The 26150-nt window shown below is 37.7% G+C and overlaps 1 protein-coding gene and 1 long non-coding RNA gene across 11 annotated transcripts in view; one reads left to right on the forward strand and one right to left on the reverse strand.

The window, feature by feature from the left end:
* Window positions 1-9173, reverse strand: RNFT1 (ring finger protein, transmembrane 1). Of its 2 annotated transcripts, none has more exons than XM_065694958.1 (9): window positions 9007-9173; window positions 6697-7115; window positions 6288-6364; window positions 5570-5670; window positions 4775-4928; window positions 2967-3125; window positions 2055-2120; window positions 1140-1241; window positions 1-946 (listed from the first exon to the last, which is right to left on the reverse strand). In XM_065694958.1, exons 1-9 carry the CDS (start codon window positions 9156-9158, stop codon window positions 812-814), a joined length of 1365 nt encoding a protein of 454 aa, XP_065551030.1. In that variant the 5' UTR covers window positions 9159-9173; the 3' UTR covers window positions 1-811. The 2 variants fall into 2 exon arrangements, with proteins under 2 accessions (XP_065551030.1, XP_065551031.1); XM_065694959.1 differs by having other exon boundaries at window positions 6697-7141; window positions 9007-9094.
* Window positions 9007-26150, forward strand: part of LOC136022075 (uncharacterized) — a 27423-nt gene continuing 10279 nt past the window's right edge. For 2 of the 9 annotated variants that reach the window (XR_010615999.1, XR_010616007.1), the window contains exons 1-6: window positions 9007-9091; window positions 9915-9953; window positions 10684-10759; window positions 13779-13852; window positions 19861-19984; window positions 23562-23636. This is a non-coding gene — a long non-coding RNA (uncharacterized LOC136022075). The other 7 variants (XR_010616006.1, XR_010616001.1, XR_010616004.1 and 4 more) reach the window with 7 other exon arrangements.

The following is a 26150-nucleotide window of genomic DNA, read 5'->3' on the forward strand; positions in this document are numbered from 1 at the left end:
TAGATTGAAATGCATTTATTCTCTCTGATTTTTATGCATACTACAAATTGCAAATATAGTATAAAATAGATTCTCCCCGTAAGAAAATCTGGTTCCTGTTACGACAAAAATATAGTATTAAAGATTTGTTTTAAAAATATCACCTTTGTAAAATGTTAAGTAAAAAACTACCAATAGTGGTTGGTTTCTCTACTGAGCCAAAGATCCATTAGAAGCCTACAAGAACCTAAAGGGGAAAAGTCTTATGGCTTATCTCCAGGTACAGTGAGAAATAGTTGCTGTTACAGGTGCATGAATAAGAAGCTCATTTACCTCATCAGTTGGGTGAGCATTAAAGGATCTTTAATGCAAAAAAGTGACAAGTAGCTCTACTTCTCACTGTAGTCCAGAGTACAAAATTTACTCATTAGCTGAATAAAATTGGTAGGTTGATCTTTTGATTTGAGTCATGTTAGAAAGATAAATACAATTCAGTACAATCTGGAACTCTACTGAAAACTTTTAGATAAAATGTTGCATTAAGAAGCTGCTACAAGAAATAATGCAGCATTTTTTTCAAGGACTTGTTTCCTACAAGCATCACAAGAGAAGCAATGCTGACTTCTCTGCATCCAGTCTGTAAACTTACTTTTCTTATGCTTAAGGTCAAGTTAACATTTTCTGTGCGGTTTTAAGCACCGGAACGTTTCATAGAAGCATGTTATCTAGAATTAGGGAACTCGTTCCTTCTGCCACCTACAATTTATCTACAGTAAACTGAAAAACCTTGGCTTGAACAAACAAACAGCAAACCAAGTTGTTTCAACATGCTTTAGAAAATCTGTAGATGCATAGATGTTGCTCCATCCTTCCACTTGTTAACATGGTCTGCAATAACAGTTCTGCAGAGTGGACACGTTTTTTCTCTATTAAACCATAAAGAGATGCATTCTTCACAAAATGTGTGCTGTAATGAAAAGAATAAGAACTTAGAGCTTCTAAGCTCTTCCATTTATAAGATGGTATATTATTTGCATAGCCTAATTTCCAAAAATAATCAGAAGACACACGCTCACTAATCTAACTTCATGTTGGTGGGTTTACCAGCTGGTTAAAGTATTTTCAAGTTTGCAACAAGTAATTCTCATAGTGTGTATTACCTGGCAGATAAGCAGAATAGGCTTCTGAAATTCAGCTTGGCAGATTGAACAAATGTCATCCGATTCAGAACACTGTCTCTTGCTAGCTGTCACCCCATAGTGCTGTAAAACAAGGGATTTTAGTTTCTAGGGAGAGAAAAAAGCTGAAACAAAACACAGAAATACAGGACAGAAAGGAATTGGGAATAAGGCCTGCTGTGTCAGGAAAACTATTCAATCCTTACTCAAAGAGATGTTGCTGTGATTTTTAATAGTTGTCTTGGGGCCTAAAGCTTACCCGCTCCTACCTACCATGCTGTCTAGTTAGTATCTTGTCCTGATCACAGTTACTGGATAAACAGCAGATTTATTTTAACAGTGTCCTCTAAGCAAAATGCTGTGGTAAGTTCCAATTTGATCAAGATAGCACTGAGGAAATGAGGAGTGCTTTATTGTTCTCGTAGTTCAATGAAACTGTGCTCCAAACCCTTCTATGCATTTTACGACATGAACAACAGGCTCTAAACAGTATGTCTGCTACAGAGAAAGATTATCTAGAAACTTAGAATTCCAACAAGTTACTTGCATGTCAGTTATTTTGGCAAGCTTCAATTATGACTGTATTTCAGCATAAAGCTGTCTGCATCCGACCAAAGTTTATTCCAGTTAAAAAGCAGGAAGAGGGACAAAAAGGTTATGTTATTTCACATACATTTATCTGAAGACATATGCAGAACAGATTTGGGGATAAGGGGTGTTGTTCAAATGACAATGTAATCACGCAGTCAAGGAATTTAGACTGTAAAATGGGAGAATGAGTATGCAGGGTGGGTTTACTTTTAAAATGCAGTTGTCTATAGCTATAACAGAAAGTAATACAGGAATGAGGTTATTCATTGGATTTATTGTTTTGTCATAAGAGAATTCAGTACTCACTGGTCGTGTGAAAAATATCCGTAAGACCTGCCTGAAGTTTCTCAATTGTCCAAAAAAGCTCAAAAGCTGAAATGAGAAAGAAAACTTGATTTACATGTAGTATTTTTCTCTGTGAACTAAAAAGCTTTGAAGCTTTTGTGCAGATTCTAACATCAGAAGTCTTGCTACTAGTTTGATGCTGTCAGGATCATAAGCAAAGCTATAGTTCAGGCTGACCTTATTTAATTGCTTAATATGTAACCAAATTAAGAATTTCCCCTGCAGGTTTTTTCCTCAGTAGGTATGTGTTCTTCAAAAGAAGAGTAGTGTTGATGTTCTAAAAGGAAGCACACAACTGCAAGTATATCAGCATTATTGTTATATACACGACAGTCTTCAGATTTGTAATAATTAAGGTACCTTAGTATTATGAAGAATTTTTCATGTTCAAAGCCAAACTTGTGCCAAGTCTGGTTATATTTGGGGCAGATCAGCTCTCTTAGTGAAGCAGCCAGCCAGTATGAACATTTATGTTTAACTTCTTTAGCATCACAACAGGTCTATCCAGCACAGAGAAAAATCTAGTTTCCTGGAAAATGTTCATTCTTTTAGCCGTGAATTTTCCCTTTATTTTTGCAGGCTCTTTTCCTCAATATCTGGTAACAGCATCTGATGTGAGGGGACCTACAGTAACAGTGTTCTTTGCTATGCAACCCAAATCCATTCCCAGAACAAGTGCAGGAAAAGGATGATTTGGTCTCCTAAGCCAGTTTTCCTATCGGTTTTGGAAAGCTGTATCACTTAAACTGAAACATCAACTTGCAAATCAGTTCAAACACAAGGGAACTTCCAGAAATGTGGTAGTTCATGCATCTCTAACCCTCTGTGATAATTACTGCAAAACACTTTAAAAGGAATATAAAGCTTACGTACTTTTAGGATGAGGTAGAGAAGGCCCAGCAATATCTCAAGGGTCCATCCTAGTACACCGTCCAGCTCCCCATAGCCAATAAGATAACGGAACCAAACTGGTATGGGGACAAACATACGGTAATACTGGCAGAGTTCTTCTAACAGCATGTACCAGTAGCCCTAAGCAAGACATGCAAAAGAATCACTTAAGATTTAAAACACAAGGGATTTTTAAACTAGAGAAGTGACGCATTGTTATACTTTGAAGTAACTTCCTGTTGCATTATCTTGAAACAACTAAATATGGAGAATGAAAAAGAATAAAGACCAGATGATAAGTCTCACCACAATTGTATAAATACAATAACATGACTGTTGTACTGCAGAAAATCAAATTAAAAGGCTAAAATAGGATGGCTTGTCAGATGCCTTCCTACTTTGCAATACTATCAGTCTTACTTACATAAGTATTAAAAAAATAAATAAAAGGTACATGAAAATGGAAAATAAGACAAATGAAGTCCTGTAGATCAGCTTTTCATTAGCAGTCGTGTCCGCCACTCAGGATTAAAGCATGTTAGTAAGGCCCATTCTTTTATTAACAAATATAAACTACAAACTGTTTTCCTGTAAATATTAGTTCATGCCTCTGTAAGAAGCCCTATCGTTAGATGATTAACTCCTGTATAGGATGGGATGATAAGGAAATTGGGGGGCCAGAAACGAAGCATAGAGTAGCTGGATGGAACAGGTAAAGAGAGTTCAGTGACAGCCTAAAATTACTGAATAACAACTCCAAAGCACAGGTGTCCTGCATAGGGCTCTGTGTGTGTGCATGTATAATCACAGGTATTTAGCTTAGCTCTTACCTTATTTCCTTATATTTCTCTTTAAAACTGTATTTATAACAGGCAAGAAGTGCTCTTTCTACAATGTACACTGGATAATGCCACAATTTGCCACTATTGATCAGATTCCTTTTTTAATCTAGACAATGACAGTTTAGGTCACAGCTAGTGTAATGGAATTTTCAATAACTACTTTTTAGATGTTGTATCAGTAGCCGTAGGAAAAAACCCTAGATATGTTGATTATAAGTCAGTATTTAGAGAAAGCACTTGTACCTGAGAAAAACTTGTTCTGGTATGTCTTGCAAGAGAAAAACCTACCAAAGCATCCTGTTCAAATGCTGCCACATATGAACTGTGCTTGTTAGTCTCTATTTTAATTTTTTTTTTAATCAGTACTAGCATTTGATATTTTGACATAAAATTTAATTGCTTTTGCCTCTCTCAGGAAGCAGATAAAAATAAACACCCCACCAACCAGTGTAGGCTTCTGTGAAAATGATTAAACTTCACTAGTTCGAGGAATTAAGCTATGAATCAAATTAACTGATCTGACACAACTATTACTTCATTTATTAACAGAAGAAAATTCAGCATTACTTTTGAAGAGACAGAAAACCAGCTGTTTGCATGCACAGATCTTAACGTCTTCCCACGTCAGCTACTGTCACACACATAAAAAATTTACTGTGCTTCAGCTGCTGCAACTGCCTCTCCACGCACTCTTACACTGCAGCAAATAAAAGGTTTCCACACTGCCCCCCACTTAGAGACAGAAATAAACCCGTTTATCCAATGACATAATGCAAGCAGTTGTTTTAGATCAGACTGTAAACCTTCCTTAGCACCAAGCAGGGAAGAACCTGATTATATACGGACCTTTAATTAAAAAGACTTTTATCTAGGTAGCTTTTAATAATTAGCTAATTTTACCTCAAAAGAATCTTCATAAGGAAGCAAAAATACAGCTTGTTTCCTCACCTTAGATTTAAACGACATCATAAAAGAAGGCACCAAGAGAATAATGCACTTGAAGCCCATGAAGAGGAATTTCAGGATAAAGTCTGTGACTCCCACAGTCCAGAGTACCTCCCAGAAGTTCATAAAATCCACAGTAGGGTTTAAGAAGATTAAGCTACAAGGGAAGTATCAGAAGTTACTGGAACACCCTATTTAGAGGAAAGCAAAACCAGAGATTATCCCAGCAGGTTTAATTATAAAAGAAAACCTGGTTTACACAGAGGGAAAATACTTGCTAACAAAATGAACTCTTTATTGTAAATTACCATTCATAATATCTGACAGCCTTTCAATTTTTGAACCTTCCTTCCCTTACCTTCATTACTACCCCCATCCTCTAGAGACAGGCTTGTTTTCTCACTGTAGCAATACAGCCTCTGGCTGATTTACAGCCAAGACTGTAGTTACAGAGTAGTAAGGGGAAAAAAGTAAATTGGAGGCATAAGCTCCACAGATCCCTAGAATGCCATATTCAGTACTGCAAAGGCAAGCTCGCAGGGTCAAAGCTGCTAATAAACCCAGGTACATTCCTCATGGTACAGCTGTGCCATAAGTTGCTTATGGGGTCTAGCAAATTCCAGCATACTGTTTTTAAGGACAGCACGTCATCAGCTTGGCAGAAGAGGAGGAATGGAGATTAATTGTGGTGTTGGTTTCTCCCTTATTTTAAACAAAAACAGCAGCAGCCCAGGTAAAATGTTCCCAGTTAATATTTAATTTTGAGTAATTTATGATGTGAGACATTCCTTTACTTACCTGTAATAGAGTGACTGAGAATGAAATGTGTAATACAAGAGGAGGGATGACCCAGTTAAGTATATTAGTAACCAAGTACATTGCAACTTGGAGCACCGTTCCTGTAAGGTAATTGTAAAGACATATCACAGTCCTTATCTCAGTATCAGTGTCTTAAATGTATCTCCAAAGCACTAAGTCTGTTGTACCTGAACAGTTACTACTAGAGGATTTTCTCTCTAGTGGGTTTAGGCCAAATAAAACAGAACTCAGTGGAAAGGTAAAACAGTTATTTCAGTTTTCAACATAGTGATTTCTATGTGTATCAAGTTTTTTCTAAAAACACGACCAAACCCACCCCATTCTAAAGAAACAGCAGATTTTTCTTTGGGAGTGAACAGAGACAGCTGAAAGCTTTAAATTCCACCTGCTGTACAATTCCACAAATGTATTTAAGAAGTTCTTCCATGAATTCCAAAAAACTTTTATCAGTCAAAGTGATTTCAATATTCAAAGTCAGAGAAAGGAAAAAAACCCTCATTTTGAATTTTGCAAGCCTTACTTCTCTGAGCAGCTCTACACTATACAGAAGCATTGAGATTTAACTTCCATCTTGAAACCTTGACACCTAATATTCTTAGGTAAACTAACCAGTATCTCCACTCACATTTCTTTCAAAAATTGATAGATAAAGGTCTTGGTTAACTTACAGAATTTTGTTGTATTGGGTGATACTTACTCTTAGAAAAACCTGATTTACTATGCTTTTGTTTGCATACACGTAAGTTGTTAGCAGCCCAATTCCAAGAGAAATGCCTATTAGAAAAAAAGGGTCAGTTATACACAAAACAAAAAAAGAAAAAAAAGAAAAAAGAAGAAAAATACAGAACTGGGTTATAAAAGCAGCCACTTCTAATATATCTTCGTAATTACAATTAATAGCTCAGACTGTCAAGACAGAATAATTATGCACATTGCACATGTGCCAGCAAAGGAAACAGAGGCCACTGAAATGTAGTTAGTAAATCTCTTTCTGATAAAGCAAATAAAGCTAAAAATAAACTGAATTATATTGCAGGCATGGTTATTAGTGTATCTCTTGAGGGGGAAGGGTCTGTTCCCTCAGACCTTATTTTGTTATACTCTACCAATTATATGCTGCATGACCAATTTGACACACAGAATCAAGATGTACGGCAGACTTTTGTGTAGCCACTGGAGTAGGTATCTGAGCTCCGAGAGGGAACTGCTGTTGTGTTCCTCTGAGTCTGGAGTAGAATCATCAAGTCCCCCTGCTTCACCGTGGGCATGTCTATGAGAGCGACTATGGGAACCTGGCCTTGAATGCTGGGAATTCGCATTTTCTCTGGCTTCTCCCACAGCAGAGTTCAGCTGTATGCGAATGTCTCCGCTATGATGGCACGAGCTCTCTCCTGACAACCTCACTGCGTGGGTGCTCTGAGGAGATGAAGAGTCATCGCCGCTCCCTTGGATGTTGTGGAGGTGACTGCAGTTTGGTTGCATGGTGGGATTTTTTTTCTGGTACAGATTCTTGCTATTTTGTCTCCTAAAGTGGGATATTAGAAGTCACAGCTGAAGGAAGAGAGAACTAGTTCAGGGGAAAAAAAAAACCACAACAAAACAAAGCAAATAACAGCCCAACAAAACAGAAACCCCAACACAAATACAATAGGGATTGTCTGCACAAAGTAAAGATTCATTTTGTCCTGAAAGCTGGTGTACTGGCTTTACACCCTGTCTGCACGGGGCTACTTTCTGTGTGCCATATAAAATTATTTCCTTTTTCTCACGTGCAGGTTTTCCAGCCTGGCTGCCTTAGTAGAATTTAAAGTTGCTTCGATGCAAACTAGAAGAGCAAAAGCTGCTGAACAGGAGACCAGCACCAGCTTGTACAAAAGAGATCTTAGAAGTACTGCATGATTTCACAAAAATAGTAACAGTAGTAGGCCAGAGAAGGAGCAAACAATGATGGGAAGAGTACATTTACATGTGCCCATAAAATAGTAAGCACTTGTTCAGACAAGTCTAGTCAAAAGCCAGTGCATGCTCAAAATTGAGGGCCATTATGAGATTAATGAGATTATCCTGTCTGGGTAAGTGAGCACAACCAGGTTAGTCCATTTTGTAAGAAGCATTTAAAAGAGCCCGGACGATATGGTCTAGGTGAAAAGACTTGCAGCCCACAAGCTAACAGCGAGACCACCCAAATGAGGTCTTATTTATCTTTCCTTTGGCATCTTTCTGTTGTCCTCCTGGGCAGCTTTTCACTTGTGTGTCAGTCTCAACACTGGTCAAATAGTGTTAGGTCTACACCTCTGGACCAGTTTGACATCAGAGTAATGATTTTGCAGAATGCTTTGAAGTGAGATTTAGCACAATACTTGTAACTACTGAATAATATTATTAGGAAACAGAAGGAATTTTGTCACAATCCTTTTTCTGTGATTCCAACTCTTTCGGATTCCTCTCTGAAATTACTTTTTTCCAAAGCTCAGTGTACATACACAGCTAGCTCCACTGGGGACACAGAAAGGTTAAAGCAAAATTGGTTTTGCGCTGCAAAAAGTTCTTAATATATTAAACCCAGAATTCTTAAGCCTTTAAAGGGGGATTTTATTAGCAGAGTAAATTGCATTAATTTAAATAATATATGAATAAGGAAACTTTACTACCATTGAAAAGTGCAGCTGCTACTACTTTATTTCTGTTGGCCAAAGATTACATCATACATAAGTCCAGCCAAAAGTCATGTTCTGTCATTTTATGCACATGAATAAAGCCAGTAAGCTGGAGACAGTATTGACTTGTGTGAGCGGAATCACTAAGAGTGTCTGCAGGAGCAGACCACGAATGCTCTCTTTAAAAGGAGCGGAATTACACGTCTCATCGGCAGCCTTCAGTTAGTATTTTAGGGTCTGCTTCGGCAAAACCTTGACAGTTCTCTGTTAAGCGAGCGATCCCATTGTTCGAGTGGCTCAGCTTCCCTTGGCACCCTGCCTAACAAACTTTCAAGTAACTAAGTTAATAAATGGGATTTCAAACCGAAAGAAACCCGCACGCAGCTTGCGGGATTCCTCCCCCTCCCCTAATTAGAGGCAATTAGGTCCTTGATAAAAAGGCTCTTTCCCTCCAGCGTTCCCTGCTCCTGCCTGGGCCGCCGTCTCCCATCGCACTCTCTCCCGCTGGGCCGCGGGGGCCTCGCCCGCTCCCCTCACGGGGCCGCGCCGCGGCCGGGTCCCGCCGCCACCCTCCGGCGATGCCGGGTGAAGCTGGCGGCGCACCGCGGGTCCCCGCCGGCCTCCACGGAAGCCCCAGCGGAGGGAAGGGGTGACCCTGGTGCCGCATCCCCGCTTCCTCGCCCCGTCCCAGGCTCTGAGGGGGAGCGGCCGCCGGCAGCCCTCTTCCCGCCCTCCCCTGCATGGGCCCGGCAGCGGTACCTCATCAGGCGGCCGGCGCCTTCCGTCCGGTGCCACTGCCCAGGCCGCGGCCATCCGCCTCCTCCATCGCTGCTGCTGAGGCCGAGTGGGTGGGACAGGGAGCGGCGGGGGGAGGAAGAGGAGGAGCCGTGCGGGGAGGAGGAGGAAGGCATCGAGCTGGGTGTTGCTCTGGCAACGGGCGACCGCGGATCCTCGAGGCCTTCGCGCCATGAGGGAACGGGGCACGGGGGGGGCTGTGATGGGAGCTCGCCTCAGGAACGGGGACAGGCAGCGGGCCGGCCCCGCCAAATGGCGAGCAGGGGGCAGTGGTTAATTGAGGTTTGAAGCCTCAATTAAAATTAATCTGGGAAGGCAGTAATAACGGAGGAAATTAAGAAATTATATAAATATATATATGTGCTGCACTATCATTGCTTCTTGGTGGCTATTAGTGCTCACTGCAGGGATGTCCTGCTGTCTGGAAATTGGCTTTGCCGCCAAGGAAACGTGAGGAAAATGCTACCCTAGTTAATGATGCTGTAGCTTTTAGGAGAAGCTTAAAATTAAATAGATACAGTTTTTTCTTTCAAAATATGCTCTTGAATAAATTAGTTTGCATCCAGAAAGGGCATCTGCTTTCCTTGGCTGAGATATTGTTCTAAAAGTATTTAGGTATGCAGCTCATGCGGAGACTGGTGCCTAATATCTGAGCAGTTCTGAAGATCGGTCCTGGGTTGTTTCAGGTTAAACCAGCAATGCTGTGTTAATTCAGAATTTTAAACACAGAACTGTTGCAGGGTCGGTAACCCTGGGAGAGGGAAAGGATGGGCACGTAGACACCAGAGCTCATGAAGTGAAGAGCTAAGTGGCCTGGTGTTTAGTGACACATACCAGCTAACACTAAACCTCCTCTTTTATACTTGAGGAAGAAGCTGGAAACACTGGACACGTCTCTGGGTTTGCTGGAGGTAGGTTTTAAGGAAGCGTCTGCAGCAATTTTTTTCCTCTTATGATGTTTTGGGAATATGTGTCTAGAATTTATTGACTGGAAATTCAGGCCTTGTACCCTGTGCATTTCACGTGAGCTGTGGCTGATGTGCTGGAAGAAGCCTAGGCTAGTCACTGCAGATACACTGAAGTGTTAAACTGTTCCTGTAGGCCCTCTGAACTCAGAAGGCCTTATTTGTGTAGTACTCCTGCTCAATTATTGCAATACTAGTCAGTAGCAGCACCAATGAAGATTTCAGGTGCTCGGCTGGAAGCCCTCTTAATAATTACATGGCTATACCCCCATCCTTCCAAGAATAACACAAAACTGCTGTGTTTGACTTATGCTGTGCCATGTTGTTCATTCTTATACTCTTTGCTCAGTTATTCATTTGTGTAGTGTTTGGATTATGAAGGACAATGTGAAAAATCTTAATTTGATTCTCAAATCAGGAAAAGCAATGATAAATCTTTTATTTTTAAATAGAATTTTATGGTTGGAAATTATGCTTGCCTTCTGTGCATCACTTGGAAGTGTATAAATATAAAAGCCTCGTTCAGCTGTTTCTTTTTTGTAATTATAAAATGCATTAAAGTACAAATGTAGTTTTAAATCAAAGGTTTTTTTAAGCTGTTTCTCATTATTGCATGCACTGGAAATATGAAATTAATTCATGGCAGCTTATTAATCAATAATGTTTGCTCATGCAGGTCACTTGCTGATTTATCTCCAATTCACAGTTCATTAGAAGATATGTAACTCCTCAGTGATGTTGTTATTTAACAGGTATGTTTTCATTATGCTATTAATGACCTCTGGATTTACCAACTCCTGACACAAGAAAAATTTCAGAGATGCTTAACATAAAATAAGCAATCTTTTTCTGTGGGTATTGCTCACATTAGGTCATGTAATACGTAGTAATAAATATACTATTTTGTATTTTGGAATCTCCTCCAAGGATGCCCGTAAATTTCATACAGAGTTGAATTCATGTCCAACCCTGTTTTCAGGTGTATATGTACCTATAGATATATAGATAGATACAATCTTCATCTTCTGTTCCTCCCAATAAACTGTGTTATTTTTCATCAGGTGTGGAAGGAACCAGTCTTTTAGAATTAAATGCACAGTATACATCTGTGGTGAAATTTAAAGGAACTGCTCTCAGATACATGGGAAGGAATTGTAGCTAATGATATGATAAAAAATCGTTCTCTCTCAAGAGCCTGTAAAATAGCAGAATGTCCTGAATATTCAAAGGCTTTCATGGTTGTCTTCATTCTACAGAAAATGTTAGACTATGGAAGACTCTTGCAAAGTTAGGAAGGTTTAGTTAAAATTGAGGTTTTAAAAGTCTTGCCAAGAGGCTCAAATGACCTTTGAAATTGGAATGCTTCCTCAGCTCAATCAGGATGCTCAATCTTTTTAAAACTAGCTCCTTCAATTATTTGCAAATGCACCTTTACTTCAGCTTGAATTCTGAGCACACAAAAACAGCTCTTGTTCTCCCATACTTAAGGCACTGAATAATAGAGACCAGTTTTGAAAACTCATCACTGAGGCCATGGCAGAGGGCCCTGAATTCCGCTGTTGAACTCTGATCATGTAAGCTGTGTCGGGCAGATTTGCAAAGAATTGGAACCAGATATTTTTGTAATGTAATGACATCATCTTGTTCCCTGAGGTTTCCAGAAATCTTACTTGATCTCTGTGTACAGCAGTGTGCTCATTTCTGTTAAGTCATTCTAAACTGAGAGTATTTCCTTCCACTGAAACGGGGTCATGTAATTGTTTTAAAACCGGTGAATTAGATCCTGGAGTCTTGGGGTTTGTGTATAGGTAGAGCCTTGAATGAAAATGAGATAGCGAAGCCACAAAAGGCAGTTGTAATTTTTGCTCGCTTCACAGGAGGGTGCTCAGCCTCTGTCTTTGTGGGCAAGGAAGAGCAATTCCCATGGTCATTAGAAAGAAGTGGAGAAGCTGTTTTCTGAACTGGTCTATTCATGTAGTGACATTGAAGGCTCTGTTAAATGCAATTACTCAAAAAATACTCAGCTGTTAAAGAATTTCAGGTGTGCATTAATTGCTGTTGGGAAGACCATTACGAAGTTATTTAGGTCAGAGATGTACTTTAATGATCATCCACTGTGTAAGACATTGGTATTCTTTAGTGGGTGTGCCTAAAGGTGCCAGAGTTCTTAATAGAATCTTTGAAGTTTGTCAAAATTGGTTTTTTCCAATCTAATGTGTTAATCTCAGTGTGTGAATTGTGTGAATCGTTCTATTGAATAATGATTTCTCATGTATATAGAAACCTAGCCCGAGTTGATTGACTGGGAAGGGGTGGATGAGTTTGTTAAGTTATGTTTGATCTGTAGTACCTGTTTGTTTATATCCTTAATTATTCTTTATTTCCCGTGGTACATAGTAGTATGTGTTAGGTTCAAAACCCAAAGTAATGTTCTACCATAACTAATAAAACTGAAGTGTTTAAAAGTTATATTTGTTTATTAATTTGGGTTAGTGTTTAATAGTCTTCAACTCACAGAAGAAAAAAGTCTGTCTTCGTAATTATTAAGATTGTCTCCCATAAAACGTTTTATTTGACTGACTATAACCTGAATAAATGGTAAGAGAAAGAATCTTATTAGTTACCACTACATAAGAAAAATGTTGGTTTGAGTGGCTGAACGTTGACTACCTTTCTGTTTACCTTCTTAGAGATCAGTTAAAAAGAGGTCTTGGATGTTGTTATCTGGTCAGAATTTAGTGAGTTAACACTTTCTGTCTGCAAACAGTTTGCTAAGCTTTTGTCTTGTACAAGGTCAAAATATTCTGGCCTTCTGAATGCATGTCCATTTCAAGTGCTAAGGAAAACCAATTGTATTTAAAAAGCATTACCGTTGCAGAGAGATTTCCAGATATTTCATTTCAGAACTTTCAGAATAAATACAAACACAGAAATAGAGCAAGCAAACCCGTGTTTGTTTTGTTGTGTGGGATTTGTCCCATTAACGTCAGCCTGTAAATATTTGTTTCAGTTTAGTCAATGTTTACTTCACTGGTCAATAGGACCTGGTTTGCACTCCATAGAGTTAATGCTTACCTTCTGGTTTTAGTTTGGTACAAATATATCAAATTCTCTCTTTCTAGCATTAAGGAGGGCTTTTTTGCTGCTTTTCTAACAAAAATGATTTTGTATTAACAGATGTGTGTTAGTTTATTAGCAAGTCTTATCCACAAGTAAGACCATGTGCATCATGTAATAAGATTATCCAGATTATGCCTATAACATTTTGCAAGTACAGGAAGGATAATAAAATATAATTAAATAATTAACAAAAAAGAAAAAAAAAGGTAAAATTACTAAATATATTACCAAATTTAAAAATAATTGTATAAAACTGTAAACCAAGAATTCCACATCAGTGGCTTTTTGTGATTGTTTTGTGCCAGTCAAGTTCTCTGGTAAAGGAAAATGTGCCATACTTCATAAAATGATGATTTGGTATTTTGTTTTTTTTTTTCTTGCATAAGGTACATTAATTAGACTGAAGGAGAACCTCAAACAAGCAAGTAGATTCTTGGGTGATATAAATGCTATTGGGGGCTAAATCTGGATAAATCAGCAACATGTCTGAAGGAAATGCTTGTCATCTAGATCTAGTGCATAATTCCTTGCATATCCCAACTTCCTCTGAAAGAACCACAGAACCCTCCTGTGGGTTCTGGGTTTTTTTGGGTGTGTGGTCTTTTTATTTTGTCTGGGTTTTGGTTGTTTTTTAATCTTTGCATTTTGCAGATTTGTACTTCATGGTCAAATGCATTAAAAGAAGAAAAAGAAATGGAGGAGGAAAAGAAAAAATTTAATTTGTGGTAAGTTTGCTTTTGCATGATGCCCTTGCTTTCATCTTTGCTTCTCTTCAGATTTTTATCTTGAAGTGTTTTTAAAGATTCTCATCTGATAATGGGTGAGCACCGCCTTGATCCTCACTCTGGAAATCCTGGACTATATTCAGATGGTCAGCTGGAGTCCCCACTCACCGGTTTAGAAGTGCAGTAGAAGTGAGCATTGGGTGGTTTTTCAAGAACACACTGCTTGCTCCCTGTCATAAATATTCTCCAGTATTTTGAAGAAATTACAGTCATATTTTCTATATCTCTGATACAAGTTTCTAACTTACTGTTTGTTGCAAGGAGATCACCATAGAATGTGTCCACCAACTTGCAGAAGTGGCAGAAACTGAACCTTTACATCCTTATAGCTGACTAGTCTACGTTTCCAAATCTGACACTTCATTTCCGTGGAAGAATTTTTCCCCATGCATTTCATACTTATATCATACTTGTGTCTATGCTTATTTTTCAGGGGTTTAGTTATGTTATGAGTTGATACATGATAGTAAGAGGTGTTTGACTTTCAACCTGCCAGAGGCTTTGTCTGCAGCATATGGTTAAGAGATAGTGCCATTTACTTGATGTCTGGTCAGAGGAGATAACACTGTTGTTTGTTAAGCAAGACACATTTATTATCTTGCTGTAATACACACTTTTCTTGCAGTGGCATAGTTAAAACCAGTTCTGAGGAGGTAGAGAAAATTCAGTGTGTTTGCAGCTATGGCACAAACCAAAATTTGTGTCTTCTTGCAAAGATCTCCAATACTGACCCTTAGAGGGGCAATTTTATGATTTATACTATTAGAGATGAGGGTGAGGCTGTTTAATTCATTTAATCTTAGAGCCTGAGTCTTCAATTGAACTGAAGTCTCTGAACTAAATCACAGCACACCCATTTCCCTCAAACTGTCAAATAAAACATCTGTTTATGATAATGATTATCTTAATTTAATAGTGATTTCTAGCTCACTTAGTACTTTTCTTCATGAATAGAAAGAATTAATGGAAGACTACTTAGAGTACTTACCACTTAAGTAAGAACTACTTATAGAGTAAAACATTGGTGAAGGAATATTGGAATTAATCTTAAGCTCATATGTAGCTTCTTTCAGAAGACATTATAATGATTATGTGAGCTTGCATGAGCTGAAGTCTGGCATTGTCTTCCCTGTTTTCAGTAGAAGGTGACTGTCTTGTCCACCAGTTTCAGACAGGCCTCTGATTGCTCATAGATCAAAAATACAATCAAAATCTTTGCTGAGGGCCATTCAAGATCCAGCAAGTTTCAGAGTCCTTTTTACTGATGTAGCAGCTGAAGTGCCAACATTTCTAAGTGAAAATCATACAACTTGATAGTCTGAAATTAGGCAAGAAATCCATAGATAAATACCTAAATAAAAAGCCTTTTTCAAGTGATGAAGAATGTCCTAATAACTGGGAGGCCTGAGCATGCCTGATGAAAACCAGGCTTCCTTCTATGTGTAAATAAGGATCTGACTGTGTAACTTCAGGCATTCAAATTTGAAAAGTTTGGTCTACCACTCCGTAACTTCTGCTTTTCATACTGAGTTCATCACACTGCACTGCCCAGGGGTGCATGTGTTTGTTTCTTTGTTTTGAAATCATTACAGTTACAATTTGACAGTAGCTTCTTAGAAAAAACCAAATGGGGATGTCAACTGTATGAGCAGGAGCTGTGGAGAAGGAACAGGTGGTTGAGTACATACAGACCAATGAAAGATTCTTTTCAGCTCAGTGACAGTGGAGAGAGCTAGAGAACAACAGCATAAGGAGAGATATAGGTAGATTAACCTAGACATTCAATATGTCATAGCACTGATAGGATTCCATCTGTAATGTAATAGATGCCCAAAACTTTTGCATGTGTGTGGATGTGTGCATATATATTTTTCCAAACTTCTGAGTTGTGCATCCTACCTTACAGAACTTCTGTAATATCAGAGGATATTTGTTTGTGCCACTTGTCAGAAAGGGCCTGCAGAATGTCTTCTGCACAATCTTCAGTGGGGCCAATGTTGTGTTGGGCTAATTCAAGGCTTGCAGGGGGTTGGCGTGTTTGTTTAAATTTCTTAAATGGATCACAGTGATAGTGGCAACTGAACAGCATTTGGATTTCTGTGTGCAGCAGAACATTGTTTTCTTTTAATGTACAAGAAAATATGAAACACTACAACAAAATAATATCTGCAAATCCTGCCCAGGGTCTGCCCACTCAGATATCCAGCTAACATTTTGTAGTACATTCAGCAAAAGACATGAAGCCATGATATTACGGTCATCAGAACTATTTTACATTTTTCACTGTTTAGATCCTGATAGAGTAATTATGCTCTATCATGCATAATTGCCATAGTGTTAAAATATAATTGTAAAATGCATTACTCTTTAATCAATAATTTGAACCTTTATACAGGCCATGTAATCATCTACATACAGAACTAGTCATCTGTGACTATTTAACAGGTGCGCATCATTTATGTCTGTTCTTCTTTAAGTAAGCTGAACTCACTTCTGTTGAACTTCACCAAGTTAACCATTTTTCAGCTTCCAACACTGCAGTAAAATTGTACTTCCTTAAATCTGGTTTGCTTGCAGACAGAGTCTGACACAGTAGATTTAGTACAGCTGCAGTATTAACGTTCAAAACTCCCAAGCTGCACAGTTTTCCCACATGCTACATAAAAATGCTGTACAGTTTCTCTCTGCAAGGCTCCTCTATTAGGGTATTAACTGACTCTGTGCCTCCAATTTGGTTAGTGTTTTCATTTATATGTAATGAAGTTTTACACACTCACACAGATTACTATTTATTGAAAAGGAAGCATCGTAAAATAATAATTTTACCCAATGACATTAATTTTCAAACTGTGAAACTCAATGGAAAATAAATCTGGAGAGAAAGATGCAGAATCATGAAACAAAATGAGTTGCTAAAGAATAACTAGTGCTTATATGTATTCTTAACTAGCTATAAGAAAATACAATGGTAATTTTTTCCACAATTATAAAGGCAGCAGCATGGACTTGTGCATCCTGTAGTAGTGGAAAGTGGGAAAATGCTCAGGAATCCAGGCCATTGTTTTTATCATCTCACATCACAACACTGAGATCTGTTCATTCAGTTTTGGAAGGGCAGCTTTTCCGTGGGTTTCAGAATGAATCAGTGCATAATTGAAGGTATGTTTGTAAGTTATGCTTCAAAAGGTGGAAGGAAATGTGGTTTCTTTGAAGACCTGAATGTAGAACCCTGATTGTTTGGATGATGTGGAGTTTCCAGTCAAGAACGAAGTGGACCAAGCCAGATTCCAGTTTAGGTCTTTCAATCTGTATGATAGGACTATGTGATTCCAGTTTGATAGCAATCTGCCTCTGTCTTTTAATCCCTAAAGGAAATAAATGGCTTCAGTGCCATGACTTTAGCCTCTTCCAGTTCTTTCCATGTCAAAAGAAGTTCTATTTTCATCCTCTAAAGAAATACTTTCTAACCTTTATTTTACCAGGAATCATTTACAGCAACCAACTGAAATTTTTGCAGCTTTATTAATTTTTCTGTCCAGGTTTGGAAATCACTTGTCCTCTCTTTATTCAGCCTCTGGAGGTCCCTCCCCTCCTGAAAAATCTCACCTTTGGTTTCTTACGGAGTCAGCAGTGGAGGATAGCGCAAAACTCTTGCTGCTGCTGCGTCTCCTGACACGGGTGCAGAGCCCTGGAGGAGGAAACAGCATAAACATTCCTCATAAAGCAGAGAAAATAGGTGCAGGCAAATATTTTAAATTGAACTATAATGAAATTATTGTTTATGGCCCAGTTTCTACCTTACATCCAGAATCTGTCATTTAGGTGATTGGGCCAGCAGGTGGCAAATCTAATTGAATTCAAGAAAATAAATAAGGAAGTAGGCTTGGGGATTGTTTGCTAAAAAGAAGACATCTAGTTTACTAATTAGGAGGATTTATGGGATGCTGTACTTAAAAACAGATGATTATTGATAGCTCATCTTAATCACAAAAGTTACCTTGTAGTTTGCTTGCTAAAAGCAGGTTTGCTGCAGCAGTCAGATGTGTGGTTACTAATGTGCACAGGGAAGATGACCTGGCATTAATCCACCTGGCATGGACAGCAGTGTCTCAGGAACAGGGCAGGGGTTGTAGGCTCTGCTGCTGCAACTGTAGTGCTGGTTTTAAGAGCTGCAGCCTGAGCACCTGTGTGCATTGGGTTGCACTTCTTACTGCAATGGAGACATTGGTGTAGAGAGGAAAGGGTTATATTCGGTTCTGTGTTAGCAATAACCTGAAACAACAGACCCACTGCACTAGACACTTGTTTTCATCAGGAAACTTTATGAAAGGCTGCACAGCAACAGTGTTATTAATTAGAGAGGCAGTAGGCATAACCATGGTATATTGCATCTGTCTTTGAATTAGATAGAAAGAGAAGCTGGAATTCTTTTTAATTATAAGAGAGTGTAAAAATTATAGGGCTACAGGAAACTAAGATGGAGATCGCTTTTGAAATTGTCATGTATCTAAAGCAATCTAAAGGTATTTTAATGGAAACTGGAAGTAGATATTAAACTAAACTATTTGTCAGTGGAGACTGCTGAAGTGGAAGTTAAATCAATTTTTGTTTTGTTTAAAGGAAGTAGTGGTAGTGACTCTGACATTTAGGTCAGTATTGTCTCTCATTAAAGTCATTTTAATGTTCAAAGCTGTACCAGTTACTGGTGAGCTCATCATGGCAGCCATGTATGAATTACACATTTCCCTATACCATTATCTAATCTATTTCTCTGTGCTACACTTTGGAATAATTTCAATATGAAATATATCAGGAAAACAAAGTTGTTTTGTTCTAAGTGAAGAACTGGAGCAGAACAATTCCTCACAAAATGCAACAAACACCCAGAGTGAATCACCATGAAGGAGATTGCAGCTGAGATTGTAAATATTATTTGAGAGACTTAGATTTCATTCTGAAAGGAAAGACATTAAGGGATACTTGGTAAATGTAGAAGGGGAATAATAACAAAAAACCCTGGAAGATAAATCTGTCTCACCAGCCTTTTTGCTATTTCATGTCTAACATTCATTTTGGAGGTATAACAGTTGCATCAAGCTGAAGCTAGTTCAGTTTTATGTGCCTGGTAAAATGGAGTTGATTCATAGGGATGTGGTCTGTTCTCTTCTGTCACCTAATATTTCTGTATATCTGAATGTTATTTTGAACAACCATATACATTTATTTTTTTTTTAACAGTTTGGGGGAAAATAGCTTAAAGCTTCAAGGTAAAGTTTTTATATTCATTCTCATGAATTCAATTGTTCTGTAGTACTTCTTTATTGTATGTGCCTCCAAGTAATCTGTAGTGATTAAGATGCAATGCCAAAGTAAAATAGTTAATTACAATTTAGATTGGAAATAGATTAGTTTCATTTGGTATTTCAGAGTTATGATTTCAGCTGTTCTTATGCCCAGCAACAAATAAATTAAGAAACAGGGAGTGCAAAACCCACGTGCTTCAGTGTTGAGGCAACTGTTCATTAGGAGCAAGGGAAGAAGAGGGTTTTTTCAATGCAGGAGAGTTGCACTTTGCATTAGTTTTTCTGAGCAGGGGCTTCTAACACCTCAGGAGACTGTATTTTTCTTGACTTGATAGGACATCTCTTGTTTAGAGATGTCTTGAACTATATGCCATTCCTCAGTTGCCTTGGGAAGAACAGCACTTTGGTGCTGGAACTTCACTCTGGGTGTGGACTTCGCTCTTGAAAGACTCATGTGTCTCACGGACAATCTAACTTAGTGTAAAAAATCTTTTAGTTTACTTATGATTTATTTGCAAAATTATTTTTGCATTTTGTGAGTGATACAAATTTAGACTTCGGTACTTGTGCTACTTGGTTTTTTGTGTGTTTGTTTAATGCAGCTGGAGGTTATTATGTAAAATGAGTTCGTTTGAATCTTTAAAGGAGCTGCCAACTTGCATTTGCCTGATTTACTTCAGCAGTGGAGGAGAGGAAGAATTCCAAACACGTCATCCTGATTTCACAAGTCTGCAGAGGTCTCCAAAGTGGACTTGTCCATCTGTGTTAGGTAGTAAATAGCACTCTACTTTTGTTACATGCAAATGTGTCTGTATGTGCACTCCCTCTCTGTATACAAGTATTCCGTAGACCATATCTGTCTAGACATGTGTACATACACTTTCTGGACTTAAGCCACAGAACACTAATTATATCTAAGTGTTCACACAGGCATACAAGATACAAAGAAATTTAGTTATTTTTCTTTTGAAATAATACAAACAGTAAATAATGGTTGAGCAAATAAACTTGCAGTTTAATTTTTGTTTCAGTTCACAATGCTATTACATGGCCCTTGAAAACTGGAGTAAGAATGCAGTGATAAACAAGATGGATTGTCTTTTCTTATTTCATTAAGGGACTAGTTTCTTACTACACTGCTGAAGGATATGTCTTGATTTGCATTTGGATATAAAGATACCTTATTCTCAAAATCAATTCAGTGTAATAAGTTAGGCTTGCAATTGTTATTAAAGGTGAGTGCTGGCTTCCAGTTCTCAGATGCTAATTTTGATCTTAATAAAAATTGTTATGCTAATTATCAAGATATAACATTTTACATTCTTAGCAGCATTTCTTAACTAATGTTGAAGAGAATGACTTGCTGTAACTTCCTTGCATTGTGCTTGAATTCCATAGTAGATGTAGCAGTAGCATTCGGTTCCCTAGATAGCATCCATCCACCTTAATCATGAAACTGTCTCTTCTTTCATTTTCCTTTTCTATTAGTTACTGTTGTGGTTGTTTGGTGGGTTTTTTTGGTTGGTTTGGTTGGTTGGTTTTGATTTTGTTTGGTTTTTGTTTTGTTTTGTTTTTAATTTCTGGAACAAATTAAAGCAGAGTGCTATAAACAAAGGACTTCTTCATTAATAACCATGATTTAGTTCCAGTGCATAGCTTGTGTTTTGATGTATATGAAACATAGTGGCCAAATACTGTATAATGCAGTACAGCACTGGGTTTAAGAGCATTTTTAGGCATAGGTGGATTTTGTGATCCTACCACTTGAAATCATGTTATAATGCCTGTCTTCTACATCATAGAAGCTTTTGCTACTTTGAATGTTCCTTGCATCACAAAGTTGTAGTTCAGCCTATGTTCCTCTGCCACTCTCTCATCCTTCCTCAGTGGCTGTAATTGCTTGATCTGACCAACAGCATTTGAAGTCAAAATTAATGACCTCTTTATCTCACATTTCCTTGAACATACGAGTTTTCTCTGTTACAGCAGATAATTGTTATTGTATTTGCAGTAGTACCTTGTATCTATTTAAGCATGGGAAATGTTTTTGTATTTCTAGAGTCCCGTGTGGTTGGCAAAAATTGACAGTTGCAGTTATAATTACCCCGTATTGTAGCACAGGTGCAGGACTTACCTTCTCTCTAATGTTATTCCAAAACAGAAAAAATATTGCATATGAACATTATTAATTCACTAAATACTCAGTGACAGCACTTACCTCATAGTTGTAGACATTCCTTCCCAAAATCTATTTTCTCTGTGTTCACCCATCCTGAAGTGGCAAAAGGCAGGAGGGAAGGGGAAGGGAGGCTTTGCTTGCTCAAATCTTGACTTTGAAAACAATGATGAAGAAAATAACCCTAGTGTCTGGGTTTCAAAACCAAGGCACCAGGACAGCCAGCTGGTGGTGATTTCTAAGCAGCTGTAGTGGATGTTGTTCACAGTTCTCTGCTTTGACAGTTTTTATGCTTTGTTGTTCAGTTTTGTGCTTGAATCCACTGGCATCATCTTCATTGTGGGAGAGCATTTCCCCTTCTGAAGAGTTTCTGTGGAATCTCCTGCAGCACAAATTTTACTGTACCTTTCAGCTGGGTCCTACAAATTAAAGCCTCCTAGTGTAGCCAAAGCACATTCTCTTTGTTGTTGTTTTGCACTCTGTACCCATGAAGGGTCCTGGACTTAGTTTTAAAAGAATAATTATACTATTTAAATATTAAACATCCAAGTTCTTCTTTTGTTGTTAAACTGATATTAAAGTAGGACAAAACCGATTCCAGAATTGCTGGCGTTGCAGCTGATGTCCTGTTTCAGCAATATTGGCACTGCCAGGAGGCTCAGAAATGCAGATTTTAATCAAAAACTTTGAGATACGCTTCAGTTAAATTACAAATTAATCTTTCCTTGTGAACTTCCAAGCTGTTAAAATGAGCAAATGGCTGCAGCTTCCTTTAAAACAATTCAAAAGCCTGCTTTTCATCAGCATATGATTTCAGTATAGTGGAAGTGAAGGCTGTGTGTCTTTTTCTCACAGATTGTTATTTAATCACTATATATTAGCTTTCATTGCCCTTTTGATATATTTAAGCTCATAAACTTCTCATTGAACAGATTAAATTTACCATTATGTTGTTACTTTTTATGAGTAGAATAAATCAATATCAGATATGTTGGTTTGTACTGAACTGTTTATTTTAAGGGATGTTTAAACTTTACTGAAAGAAAATGGGTCTGATGCCCAGTCCTCCACTGTAAAATTCATTATTTGGTAACACTTTGAGATATAGCCTGCCTCAATCAGCAAGTGCCATACATATCATCCAGAGATACAAGGTGAATAAAATTTTCTAACATTCTTTGAAATGTAGTATATTTTGCACTATTCCCAATATCTAATATTTAAGTACTTGCAAGTTGTTTTATTATTGTAATAGACAGCTTTCATTTCATTATTAGGGAAATATTCCAGAGTAAGACTAGTAGTTTTTTTTTTCACTGAAAAATATCAACTCTGTGCTGAAAATGTCTTTTTTATCTCTCATATATATATATATATATATATAAAATAATAAAGTCTTTCAAAAGACACAGTCCTCATTCAGAAATCAAATGCTAGCAGGTCAATGAAAACTGCCTTCTAAAATGTATTGCCCAATTCTTAATATTTATGGTAGCCACAAAACTTGAAAACATCTGTTCTGCAGAGAAGTAGCTCTTTAAAATACGCTCCAGCAGCAAGAGCTCTCTCTGAATTCAGAGTCAGAACTTTGCTTTGCAGGGGTTAAGTGGGCAGCCATGGTTCCCAAAAAGCGATAAAAATATTTAGTTCTTTTGATTACTAGGAAACAGGAGCTTATTTCACTTTAAGGCTGTAATCCTCAGATAGTCTGTACAAACCAGCTGGCTTTGTCTATGAATCTGAAGTGTTCAGAAATATCATTGAGTTTATTTTGTCATTGAATTTGCAGATGGTTGTTTCTTGCTTTTTTGATTGTTTAATGTATGTTTATTATTGTTAGTCAGGTGAAGTTCCACATAGACAATTGCAAAAGTATGTACAGTGGATATAGGAACTTGGGAAGTACTTATATCAGTATAATCATGTAATAACAGCCCAGACTTTGTGCTTGATGGAGGTATTTTTTTCGGATGCAGTGTTGCTTCTGTAGGCATTTCCTTACCAGTAATGTATGCAATACAATCTTTATGATTGTATTAAATAGCTAATTACATGGGGTCAGCTTAATCTTGATGATTAGGAATAGGCATCCCATCCACTGGAAAAGCTAATTGTTTTGGGTGGAGCATCTTGTTCTTATTTGAATCATGATCTGTTTACATTCACACAGCATTCATCACTTGAACCAGGCGCCTTTTGGAAAAAAAGGGGGTGTGCCCAGAGCAGTTTTTCAAATGCTGTATAGGTAAGTTATAGAGGAGGATTCATTTCCCTTCATTCCTGTCTATGAGCAAAATAGGAAGACATTTTGAATTCATAGTGCAGAATAAAAGCTGTATTTGCAAAGTACACAAAGAACTGTAGTTTGTTTTCAAATAACTTTTAAAAGCGAGTCCTCCAGGCTCATCAGCTGAACCGTCTTGTTCCTCCATGAGCATTCTTCAGCAGTAGCACTGCAGTATTTTCCTGGTAATTTTCATTCTTTTCCAATTATTATTGTTATTTTATAACTCTGTTTGTCTTTGTTCTGTGGTCTGTTCATTTTTTTGCATGCTAGTGAAAGCTTCTTGGTCATTTTCCCTGTCCTTCCTCTCAGTCTGATATTTTCTGCCAGCTCTTCTTGCCCTAATGCCTTTTGTTTGTTTGTTTTTCCTGCAGTGGCTACATCTTGCCTTGGTACAACCACTGCTTTTATTGCTCATGGAGGAGTGCATCCATTCAAATGCACTGTATGTTGTGGTTTCTGTCATCAAGGTTGGAAAGACCAAAAGGAAAGGCTTCTGGCAGTTTTTCTGTCTTCCCTCCACCCTGGATTTGAGGCTTGGGAGTTCTTAAGATCCTTCTTTGGGAAGGACTCTATAGCTCACTCAAAAGTGTTCATACTGAAGTCTGATTTATTTTGATAATGAAATGTCATTATGGTTATAAACTGCTGCTTCTCAGGAACAAAATGGTGGGATTATGGGTGATCTGTGAGCTCAGTGTTCCATGGTCCAGAGAACAAGTAGCATACAAGGAATTACTAGAAAAGAAATAGAGAAAAAAACATGAGCAACTTTCTGATACTGCTATAAAACCATAATATATCTGCATCTTGAGTCCTGTGTGCCTTAAAAAGGATACATTAAAACAGCAAAACAACTTTTATGCTATTTATTTTCTGATTAAAATAATCTTCTGTAAGTGATTTTATGATACATATAAATATTATGTTTAGCAGTCTTCATAGTTAAAGTAAGGCTTTTCTCTTAGGCAAGGGGAAGGCTATACATGCAGATTCAGATTCCTAATGCATTTCTACTAACTCTGCACTTACATTCCAACAGAATTAAGAAAACCTGTATTTTTAATATCTTCTTTTTTTTTTATCCATTTCTTTATCTTCTCATTTCATGTCTTGCTTCTGTATCTTTCCATTTACTTTTCTTCTTTTGTGGGTATATTTTGGCTGCATTTTTCTCTTGTATTTGTTTCCTTTGCCTTGAACTGTCTCCCAAGTGCTTCAGTTTTGTTCTTTCTATCTAGACCTGCATATACACATTGAATCATCATTTTGCTCTCCTTCCATTTCTACTTCCTTTCCTCTTCTACTCTAGTATTTATATTTTCCCCTTTCCTCCCTAATGTTCCCAGTTTTCCTCAGCATTTGTTGATGTCTCTCTTTGCCATGTACTTTCCTGTCTTTCTCTAGGTATTCGGTACTTCAGCTCAGGAGGAAAGACTAAAGAGGGATTTGGGCTTTGAGCTTTTTCTTGATACTGCAAAACTGGGTAGAAAGTACCTTAAAATTGTGCGGGTTGGGGTATTTCCTAACTGACCTGTGGCATGAGGATGACAGAGAAAATTAAGTCCTGTTTAGCAAATCTAACTTCTCCAAAAAATTCAGGCTCCATCCTTCCAGCTGGAAACAAGATAATATAATGGGTTGTTGCAAGCTGTTAAAATTTGAGACCAAGGAGGGGGAATAGGCTGAAGTTATTCCATGAATTGTTCCATTCTTCGTGAGAGGCTGTTAAAATAAAGCAACAATATAAAAGATGAGTTATATGCAATTTAATGTAAAGCTGTTTGATGTCATTATGATATTTCTTCCTTGATTGTCTAACATTTGTGTACTTCTAAAAAGTTTTACATTTTTTGGTTCTTTCTGTGAACATTATGAAAATTGTACTGAGAGGAGTAAATTCATCTGCATAAAATTGACTGCAAAGAGCAATTAGTCCTTCATTAATATGCAAATTTGGTCCAGTGCAAATTCATCTATATATGAGGCTTAAATATGCAAGTCAGTCTTGCTGCGCGAGAAGCCCAGATGCTTTTATTTACTTTGAAATTGAGGGATTTGGTTAATGATGTTGTTGACAGGAAAACTTGAATAAATTTGATGATCGCCATCTTTCATATTAGACGAGGCCCATGGAAAAAAAATTACCAAGTAAAATACCAATTTTATTTGGTAATTTCCTATTACCAATCTAGTAATAAAATGTAAGATACAAAGTAATAGAGTTAAATTTCCTAATGTAGTTATCCTGAGACTTAAACTATTCCCCAAAGATAGAACCATTTTTCTTAAACTTTGTTTTTCCAGAGGGTAAAGACATCTACATAAGCTGTATGAATAACATACTGCCTAGAGATTTAATATTGGAAAGTTAGCTCTGTTGCTTGTTTCATTTGGAGAGAGTATATACGCCTGGGAATTAAAAATCAGGAGCTTTGGAAATGGCTGTCATCATCATTTTCCATTAATTATCTG

The sequence above is a fragment of the Lathamus discolor genome, chromosome 14, assembly GCF_037157495.1.
Source record: "Lathamus discolor isolate bLatDis1 chromosome 14, bLatDis1.hap1, whole genome shotgun sequence".
Taxonomy (NCBI): Eukaryota; Metazoa; Chordata; class Aves; order Psittaciformes; family Psittacidae; genus Lathamus; species Lathamus discolor.

Coding starts and splice junctions, on each gene's coding strand:
- RNFT1 (XM_065694958.1), bottom strand. CDS start 9,158: ATGCCTTCCTCCTCCTCCCCGCACGGCTCCTCCTCTTCCTCCCCCCGC. Junction 4,929..5,569: donor TCTCAGTCACTCTATTACAG/GTAAGTAAAGGA, acceptor CTTCCCTTGTAG/CTTAATCTTCTTAAACCCTA. Junction 1,242..2,054: donor GGATATTTTTCACACGACCA/GTGAGTACTGAA, acceptor CTTGTTTTACAG/CACTATGGGGTGACAGCTAG.